Raw genomic sequence first — 10,738 nt, forward strand, 5'->3', positions numbered from 1 at the left:
TGATCCTGTACGAGCTTTTGTGCCTAATAAATTACATTGTTACAGGTGTCAAGCTTATGGGCATGTGGCAGCAGTGTGTAGGAGGGAGGTTCCTAGGTGTGAGAAGTGTGCAGAAGGGCTTGAGACAAAGGAATGTGTAGCATTGGGGAAAGTAGTGGTACAGTATGTGTTAATTTTAGGAGTGCCCATGGGACTGGGGAACAGAAATGTCCTGTGCGAGAGAGACAGGTTGAGATTTCCAGGGTTAGAGTATTGCAGAAGTTGTCATATGATGAGGCAGTGAAGACACTACCCGTCAAAATTTTGGACCCACCTACTCATTAAAGTTTTATTTTAATTTTTAATTTTTACAATTTTCTACATTGTAGAATAATAGTGAAGATATCAAAATGATGAAATAACACATATGGAATCATATAGTAACCAAAAAAGTATAAAACAAATCAAAATATATTTTAGATTCTTCAAAGTAGCCACCCTTTGCCTTGATGACAGCTTTGCACACTCTTGAATGTACAGTACAGATAACCTATGGGGAGAATTTCTGTTAACTAGTGATGAATAATGAAAAGGTAAGATACCTATACTGTATTCAACTGTCGAGCAGTTAGTGTTTTTGTTGGCCTAGCCTATATCTTGTAGTAGTATGTTTTTTTCTGACATTATGCCTGTTTTTCAACAGGATAATGACCCAAAACACACCTCCAGGCTGTGTAAGGGCTATCTGACCAAGAAGGAGAGTAATGGAGTGCTGCATCAGATGACCTGGCCTCCACAATCCCTCATTAAAATGCAAGTCAATTTATAACATTTTTGTTGTTATTCTGTCTCTCACTGTTCAAATAAACCTACCATTAAAATTATAGACTGATCATTTCTTTGTCAGTGGGCAAACGTACAAAATCAGCAGGGGATCAAATACTTTTTTCCCTCACTGTATATATATATATATTTTATTTTTTTTAAGCAAAATTTAAGGGAGTTATACTCCAGTCTAGTAGGTGGCGGTAATGCAACATTTATTGGATGCCAACCGCGGTTGAACCTCATCGAAGAACCGACAGAGTCTTGCATAAACTGCATAACATGTTTTGTAATGTTTTTTTTTATTACAGTTAGCAGTAGTTAGCTAAACACACTCCGAGGCTGTCTTGTGTAAACCATCTACACAGTAACTACATCGCTAAGAAAGGTAAATAATATTTTTGTCCAAAATGTTGCATACCCCAGTTATATATTTCGTCGAAGGAGTTAACTTTGATAACAGCTAAGTTGCTGGAAATATCAACAACCGTACGATGAATGTCGAGTTTAAATGAACCAGCTACTTTCTGTATTAGTTATGATGTCAGTTCAACAGATAAGTACGCAACCCGAAATGTTGAAAAGCATTTGATCTAGATAGTGGTTTAATTTAGAATGGAATGCAGTCTGTTTACTGTCCTGCATTTCTTAAGATGGCTCAAGTGCCCAAAGTTCGGCTGGCAGGGGGCTTGGAGATCTGCCGCATCCTGAACGGCATGTGGCAGGTATCAGGTGCTCACGGTCCGGTGGATCATCCCAAAGCAGGTAAACTGAAAGTAGGGTAAAAGTTCACTCCAAAATCAAATTTGTGTCTAGCTAATGTCTTACATGAGTGAGTGCCCCACACAATATTTTATCCAGTTTATTTAACTGAGAACAAATTCTGTTTACAGCAACAACCTGGGGAACAGTCACAGGATGATTGAGCCAATTGTAAACGGGGGATGATTAGGTGACTGTATGAGGGCCAGATTGGGAATTTAGCCAGGACACCAGGGTTAACACCCCTATTCTTACAATAAGTGCCATGGGATCTTTAATGACCACAGAGTCAGGACACCCATTTAACTTCCCATCCAAAAGACAGCACCCTACTCAGGGCAATGTTCCCAATCACTGCCCTGGGGCATTGGGATGTTTTTTTTTTACCAGAGGAAAGGGTGCCTCCTACTGGCCCTCCAACACCACTTCCAGCAGCATCTGGTCTCCCATCCAGGGTCTGACCAGGACCAACCCTACTTAGCTTCAGAAGTAAGCCAGGAGTGAGATGCAGGGTAGTAGGCTGCTGGCTATAGCCTATCAGTTCCATACAGTATCAATGGAAAAATGGGTACTATATAATTACTTTTGTTTTATGATGATGATGCTGCCTATTATAGCATTTTTTACCCACAAATGTATTTCCCTAACAGTTAATATCAAACCCCCTTTTCCTATTCCAGTGCAGGCAATGCAAGCTTATATTGATGCTGGCCTAACAACTTTTGACATGGCAGATATCTATGGACCAGCGGAGGAGATTTTCGGACACTTCAACAGCCAGGTATGAATTGTTGTTGTGACCTACACCACACAAACTCCAGATTATGAACCTGTTGGATTGAAAGTGTATGTACATATTGTAGATTGTATGAACATTGATCTCAGATCTGTGTGCAAGTGGAGCAGTACCCCTGAATTGGCACAGGAGGGAGCTAATGTAGCACAGTTGCTATTCGACGGTTGGGCTGCTCAGTCTCGCTCTCAAGAATCAGGGGAGAGATGGTGTATGGAAGATCAGTAAATTCTCTCACTCTCACTTATACACACACATGAAAAAGCCCTTACACATCAAGCCTTAGTCATACAAACATTGTTAGATGCACTCTTGCACCCCCACTTTTGTTTCTTCACCATTAACATTGGTTTTAATATGAAGACTTTATTTGCATCTTCATTTATTGATTCCTTTGGATTTCAGACCTTGTCGGTGCCCAGGCACGCTGCATCTCACACGATTTTGACTTGGATGTGTTTTGACACATGGAATAATGTCCTCCGAAAATGCTTCCCAACCTCTCTGAGGTTGAATCACCTGTCTGTAACTAGACACATCTGCTCTGCTCTCACGTGTGAAACGGAGAGATTTATATGGTCTCTCACGTCTGACTGAAAAGTGTCTGAGATCTTTGAGGGGATTATGTGGACTGAGGGTGTTACTATATAAAGTGTGGTACACAACCAGACTGAGTACATTTTGTGAATACATTTCAGTGTCTTTTCACAGATGGCACGGAATATAATTGTAGCATTCTGTTTTCTAGCTGAAATCGAAACCCAGCTGTGATGCTGCACCACCCCTGCAGGGTTTGACCAAATGGGTGCCACGACCTGGACCAATGGACCGCAAGGTGAGTCTTTAATACAGACTAGTGTGGGAAAAATCATCCTGCAAGTTGTCCACCATCTATTAAAATCTGAAAGCTAAATACTGAATATCACACCCACCAATTAACAATTAGAACTGCTTGAGGGCAGTGTATCAGGACAACTTTCAGCTATGTGAGAGACTCCCCTTATCTGATTCTATTCTGAGGTGTCTGTTCTGGTTCAGCTCTGTGAGACTCCCTTATCTGATTCTATTCTGAGGTGTCTGTTCTGGTTCAGCTCTGTGAGACTCCCCTTATCTGATTCTATTCTGAGGTGTCTGTTCTGGTTCAGCTCTGTGAGACTCCCCTTATCTGATTCTATTCTGAGGTGTCTGTTCTGGTTCAGCTATGTGAGAGACTCCCCTTATCTGATTCTATTCTGAGGTGTCTGTTCTGGTTCAGCTCTGTGAGACTCCCCTTATCTGATTCTATTCTGAGGTGTCTGTTCTGGTTCAGCTCTGTGAGACTCCCCTTATCTGATTCTATTCTGAGGTGTCTGTTCTGGTTCAGCTCTGTGAGACTCCCCTTATCTGATTCTATTCTGAGGTGTCTGTTCTGGTTCAGCTCTGTGAGACTCCCCTTATCTGATTCTATTCTGAGGTGTCTGTTCTGGTTCAGCTCTGTGAGACTCCCCTTATCTGATTCTATTCTGAGGTGTCTGTTCTGGTTCAGCTCTGTGAGACTCCCCTTATCTGATTCTATTCTGAGGTGTCTGTTCTGGTTCAGCTCTGTGAGACTCCCCTTATCTGATTCTATTCTGAGGTGTCTGTTCTGGTTCAGCTATGTCACTTGGCTGCAACAAAAGCCTGCACCCTCACCAGCCATAACAGGGTAAGATAACTCACGCCTGGTGTAGACATCTTTAATATGTCTCGTCACTAGGTTGTGGAGAAGGCGCTGCAGCGTTCCATGGCCCGTATGCAGGTGGATTCTCTGGACTGTGTGCAGTTCCACTGGTGGGACTACAGCGATAATAGATACCTGCAAGCCCTGGGGCACCTGTCTGACCTGCAGCAGGATGGACTCATACGTAGGTCATCTTATATAACCATTTACTATTCCCATGCACACAAGCTCTTTTTTAAGATTCACAGTTCAGCCATGTACCTTGTGTACTTGTTGATGAGCTGTGGCTGTTTGTCTAGTTTAGATGTACTCCTTATTTTCTTACTCTTCAGGAGAGCTGGCCCTCACCAACTTTGACACTCAGAGGCTTGAGGAGATCACAAACAAAGGGATCAGAATCTCCAGTAACCAGGTACAGTGCCTGCTCCCTCATTCCCTCATTTGTTTGCCCCATCTTTCTCTCGCTTTCTCACTAGCTTAATGGGAGGCAATATCCTTGTGCCTTATAGAGTATTGTGAAATCTGTGCATGTTCAGTACATTAGTCTGCGTCAGCGTTCAGTATGTCCAGTATTAGTGTCCAGTGATGTTTCCTTCCAGGTGCAGTACTCTCTGATTGACCAACGGCCCGCTGCTAAGATGGAGGCGGTCTGCCTGTCTCACGGCATCCAGCTCCTCACCTATGGAACTCTGGGTGAGGACCGGTCTGAGGTCATATGGGATTAAGTCATCACGGCCACTGCTCTACTCCTACTGCTGCTATTTGGCTGCTCTAGATCATTGGGGTTAGCCATTTAAGAGGATGAAGAAGCACTAGCATTCATGTCACTGCACTGAGAGAGTCAGTGGTGAAGGGTTGGATTAGGTCCCAGTTAGCCTGGCCCAGGTCTGTATGGGGTTTAGCCTACCCATCTGACCTATAGATCTACACCAGGCTAGCTCACAGTTACGGTTGCAACCTTAGTGACCGGTTATGGTCTGTTTTTTGCAAGTTATGTGATTTACGATATTATATCGGAAATCAAATCACATCGTAAATCACATAACTTTAGACAGACCCATAAGCGCTCCTTCTAGTCATGGACCACTTGATATTCTGATCTGATAATGCCCGGAAATGACTGACTCTCTCGCATATGTCCGTAATGAAAAACATAACGTACTCTCGCCAGATATATTGGGAAAAATATCTGTGAGATACTGCATGCTTTGCTTTGATGCATTATGGTTATTAGTATTACTGAAATTAATGTTATTTAATATAGTGTTTGCGATTTTAGAAATCCTTTCCAGATTGACTCTTGCCATGTGGGGTGTAGGGATATAAAATGGTGCCAATCTAAGATGGAGTCCAAACTCACGATGTGTCTCTGCTATTTCTCTGCTCCCCTCTTCACCCTATCCCCTCTCTTCCTCATCTTTACCCTGTCTCTGTCTCTCTTTCTGTATCCAACCCCTCCCTCCTCCATATTTTTAAACCTCCGTCGCTCGGTCCCCCCTCTATTTCTCAGCCGGTGGTCTACTCTCAGAGCGCTATCTGGGGAAGGCGGAGCCTACAAGCAGGGTGGAGCTCAACACTGCCTCCCTCAGTAAATACAAGAAGGTGATTGATGGCTGGGGACGATGGGGTTTGTTCCAGGAGCTGCTTGTTGTCTTGGACAGTGTTGCCCAGGGCCACAGCTGCTCCATTGCCAACGTAGCAACCCGCTACATTCTGGACCGGCCAGCAGTGGCTGGAGTCATCGTGGGCTGTCGTCTCGGCGTTGCTGGGGCGGAACACATCAAGGACAGCCTGCACAGCTGCAGCCCAGAGTTGGAGCTCACGGCGCAAGACCTGCGCACCATCGACGGCGTGCTGCAGCGCTCGCGTGACCTCATGAGCCTCATCGGCGATTGTGGAGACGAGTACAGGAACTAGAGAAGATGGACCAGAGCATCTGGGTTAGAGGGAAGTATAGATGGGGTACTGGAGGAAGAACATGTAAATGTGTGAATAAATGTGTGTATAGATGATGGTGGGAAGTTAGAGGATGGCAGGAGTAGAAGGAAATGTGGTGGGAAAAGAAGGCATGGGGGGCTGAAACTGAAAATGACAGATGGGAGGGGCATGAGGGGGAATGACAGCATGAACTATGACAAGGCACACAGATTTACAGCCTTTTACTTTTATTTTAAAAAATAGTGTCAACGTGTGATAAATGTTACCCTGTACCCATATAATTAAGATTGTAATGTATATAGCGTCATTATGTCTCTATGTGTATGGAAAGGGCTTTTAAGTAAAATAAGATATTGACCTAAAGCAGCTTGTTTAATTTACAATACGCACAATAGTTATTGATATTTTTGTAAAAATCCTCTTCCTGTACTCTTTCATGACATCCCTTCAGACAAGGAGAAAATATTTATTTCTGTTAATTTTACTCAAAAGATGGAAATGTCTGTGTTTGAGGTGGTCTGTGGTGGACCTTTGTTTGCAGTATGCTGATGTTGTGTGTGTTTGTTTGAGGATTACTAGGCTGGAAGATGTGGGTAGGCCTGTCTGGGGAACAGTGGGAACAGTTTCACTAGGGAAGTAGATCATGATGGAGTCCTCTGATGTTCCCTGACAGAGCTAGCTGACCGGCTGTTCACTCAAGGGTGTGGATATATGCAAACAGGAAGGGTCAGAGGCAGATTTGGGGTGGGGGTAGCAGTGAGGGGCAATTAGATGATAGGCTAGAAGATTGGGGGTGGGTGCCAGCTGGGGGGCAGGAGCAGGGGTATTACGTTTTGATTTTCTCCATCTCTTGTAACCGTGGTAATGAGGCATTGATACTGTACAAGAGACAGATGCTCTAATGACCATGAGGATTCCCCCAGACTGCCACTATCGCAGCTGCTGCAACTCACAGGGAGGGTACCCACAGCCTGGGGTTAAAGGTCAGGTACAAGATCACATGTATTCCCCTATGGGGAAACCCACACTGGGTAGAGTACAGTGAGTACCATGGACTATGACATCCAGTAAAACTACCGTCTCACCAAGGGACTGAGTTTAGCCTGTTTCAGTGTGCCTCAGACTAAAGGCTCGATTCAATCAGATCCACTTTAACCAATATCCGCATTGTTTTGGCATGTCGGAGGTGGAACTACATTAGAGTTGTCAAATCCACAAGTGACTCCTGGAATTATACCTACAGTAAAGCAGACATTGCCTGCATAGAGCAGCATTAACAGAAATCCCATGCAGCCTTGTTTACAAGTTCAAACAGTGGAATGTGAGATGTAATCTACACGTCCATTAGGCTGATAGAAATCCTCATTATTTAGTTGAATGATTTTTCAATTTGAGCGTAATTATCTCGTTCTGAACTTCTGTGAGTTGGGCGGGTGTGGCTTAGTGACAATGATTTGACGTCTTCAACGCAGTTCCACCTCCTACACCGCCAAAACATCCGCATCGCTATTGTCAGTTAACACTTGATCTGATTGAATCTAGGCCCTAAACACCTTGTTTTCCCCAGCTCAGTGGTCTTCAGGTTAGTGTGACAGCAGCCATGTGTGGTTGGTGTTATATTTCTGTGGTGGGCTACTGTGTATCTATCAGCTGTCCTCATCTTGTTGGATGACCCTATGTTTAAAGAGCATCTCTGTCTGCAGTTTCATGCACACACATGCTGATGTACCCTTGAATCTTTCAATAGGCTTTTTAATTATTAAAACACATGAAATATGCACAGCACGAGGTGGGTGGTGGATATGTCTTTGTATGTTCAGCTCTCAATGCAGCATGCATACAGGGCCCATAGTCCAGACTATCAGCAGACACACTGCACCAGATTTGATCAGGTGTGGCTCAAGTCAATGTGTGTCTGTGTTTTATTTGGTATTTTTTTATTGAATATTAAAACATTCAATATACCTGCAGTGAAGCCAATCAACATTTACGTTCAGTTATCAAGCAGACTCCCATGCAGAGCGACCCACCCAAGGGCACGTCGACAGATCTCCCACCAAGTCAAATCGGGGACCCGAATCAGCGACCTATTGGCCACCGGCCCATCTCCCAACCGCCAGGCCACCAACCATCCAAGATCCCCCTACAGTTCCCCGAGAGCTGTCCCTCGACCATCCAAGACCACCCCCAAAAAACTCCCTCCACTCCCCACCCCCAAAGAAATCTGTACAATCATTTTTGCTGAAAAGCACAGTCTTGAATCTTGCGTCATTTTATATATCAACTCATACACCCTGTGCCATGGAATCAGTACATCAAACACCTATTCTCAGCTATTTTGCAGTCTGTATGGCACAGCTGGCAACATCCTGGTCCTCAAATGAAACCGGTATACTTTCTATTTTCGCAATTTTTATTCCTCTGCCAGTTTTAATCCTTTATATTGGGCAGACAGACCAGTTCCCTACCTCCTCCTGCTGCCACTTGCCTCCTCCATTTTCGGGGCATTTTTTTGTAAATTAATTGGTTGTAATCTTGGATTGAGCAGACCTTCCCATACAAATCTGATAACTTCATGAAAGACATACAGTACCAGTCAAAGTTTAGATGTCTTCACTATTATTCTACAATGTAGAAAATATTACAAAAATTAAGAAAAACCTTGAATGAGTAGGTGTCCAAACTTTTGACTGGTACTGTAACTCTACCATTCCAATGTACAATATCATTTAAAACAAAATACCCTTTTCAAACATATTTTCCTTAAATACAGGTCTATTTTCAACCACCACATTTGAGTTCAACCATAATATTTGTTGTAATATTTGTTCTAATTAATCAAAAATGAGACATGGCAATCTACACAAAGGCAAAAAGGCCATTTTTAAACAATGGATGAGCTTTTCTTAGTAATCTACTTGAGAACCATTTTGGGTTCAAGTAAAACTTTTGTATAAGTGAAGCTTTTAAAGAGAGGTTTAGTGCTTTTATATTTAATCTCACACCATCCAGTTCATATTCACTATATAGATAGGCACGCTTTATGTTGTCTGGCTTAGCGTTCCAGATAAAGCTAAATCTTTTTTCCTCATAAATTTTGAAAAACAAATCATAAGGAGTAGGAGGCGCCATAAGTAAATTGAGATATGACTAAGGAGTTAATCAGTGTAATTTTTCCATAAACAGACCGTTATTTATCTCTCCATGGTTGCAGGATCTTGTCTATTTTTCAATTTTTCTAATGAAATTCATTGTGGAGAGCTCATTTATATATTTTGCTATATGAATATCTAATTATGTCTACTTCACCATCAGCCCATTTTATAGGTAAACTGCAGGGTAATGTAAAAGTTGTATTTTCTAAAGATCCAATACATAATATGGTACACATCATAATTAGGTTGAAGTTCAGAGAGACCAGAAAAGTTAACTAGATCTTCAATGAAACATTGCAGGGATCTCGCTTGAGGACTAAATACATGGATACCTTTGTTTTTATGCCTTGGGTTTCTAATCCTCTAATGTTGTTATTTGATCTGATTTTAATACCTCTTTAGGATCCGACCCTTTTTTTCAATTTTCGCCCGTAGCTCAGGACCTGAAGCAAGGATATGCATATTCTTGATACCATTTCAATGGAAACACTTAAGTTTGTGGAAATGCAAAATGAATGTAGAAGAATATAACACATTAGATCTGGTAAAAGATAACACAAAGAAAAAAATTTTTTGTACCATCATTTTGAAACGCAAGAGGAAGGCCGTAATGCATTATTTCAGCCCAGGCGCAATTTACATTTTGGCCACTAGATGGCAGCAGTGTATGTGCAACGTTTTAGACTGATCCAATGAATCATATCTGTTCAAAATGTTGTATCAAGACTGCCCAAATGTTCCTAATTGGTTTATCAATACATTTTCAAGTTCATAATTGTGCACTCTCCTGAAACAATAGCATGGTATTATTTCACTGTAACAGCTACTGTAAATTGGACAGTGCAGTTAGATTAACAAGGATTTAAGCTTTCTGCTCATATCATATATGTCTATGTCCTCTGAATTTTTTTTGTTACTTACAACCTAATGCTAATCACATTAGCCTACGTTAGCGCAACCGTCCCACAGGGGGGGACACTGGTCCCGTAGAGGTTTTAATAGCTAATATTTAGATGGCCATAATGAATAGATATGATGAGTGTGGACACCCTTGTTTAACTCCGACAGTTCAAAACTCTCTGAGAAGAACCCGCTATTGACTATTTTACAACTTCTAGGGTTGCTATACATTAGTTTTACCCATTGAATAAGAGACTCACCGAAATAGAAAATATCCAGGCATTTATAAATAAAATCCAGTCTTAATTTATCAAAGGCCTTTTCAAAATCCGCTATAAATACCAAGCCTGACTTCTTAGATGTTTCATGCTGTTCTATTATTTCTAGTAGTTGTCGTATATTATCTCCAATGTATCGTCCATGTAAAAAACGGTCTGATCAGGATGAACAATACTTGGTAAAACCTTTATAATTCTGAGTGCTATGCATTTCGCTAGAATTTTTGCATCACAACATTGAAGTGTAAGGGGCCTCCAGTTTTTTAGATAGACTGGATCTTTATATTTGCCATCTGGGTCTTGTTTTAATAATAGTGCAATCAGACCTTCCTGCTGAGTACATGACAGACTACCATTTCTATAGGAGTAGTAAAACAAGCTGATGATTAAGCTTTGAGAATATAAAAAA

General features: G+C 42.0%; 1 protein-coding gene across 3 annotated transcripts; it reads left to right on the forward strand.

The window, feature by feature from the left end:
• The first annotated feature begins 1,037 nt into the window (after positions 1–1,037).
• Positions 1,038–7,781, forward strand: dkga (2,5-diketo-D-gluconic acid reductase A). 3 transcript variants are annotated; one of them, XM_014134947.2, is made up of 8 exons: positions 1,038–1,192; positions 1,458–1,569; positions 2,247–2,347; positions 3,108–3,194; positions 4,095–4,242; positions 4,391–4,470; positions 4,658–4,751; positions 5,569–7,781. In XM_014134947.2, the coding sequence occupies exons 2-8, from the start codon at positions 1,458–1,460 to the stop codon at positions 5,973–5,975; spliced, it is 1,029 nt and encodes a 342-aa protein (XP_013990422.1). In that variant the 5' UTR covers positions 1,038–1,192; the 3' UTR covers positions 5,976–7,781. The 3 variants fall into 3 exon arrangements, with proteins under 3 accessions (XP_013990422.1, XP_013990423.1, NP_001133885.1); XM_014134948.2 differs by having other exon boundaries at positions 2,301–2,347; NM_001140413.1 differs by having other exon boundaries at positions 1,130–1,192; positions 4,391–4,751; positions 5,569–6,277.
• Positions 7,782–10,738: the final 2,957 nt, after the last annotated feature.

The sequence above is a fragment of the Salmo salar genome, chromosome ssa13 (genome assembly GCF_905237065.1).
Source record: "Salmo salar chromosome ssa13, Ssal_v3.1, whole genome shotgun sequence".
NCBI classification, from domain to species: Eukaryota; Metazoa; Chordata; class Actinopteri; order Salmoniformes; family Salmonidae; genus Salmo; species Salmo salar.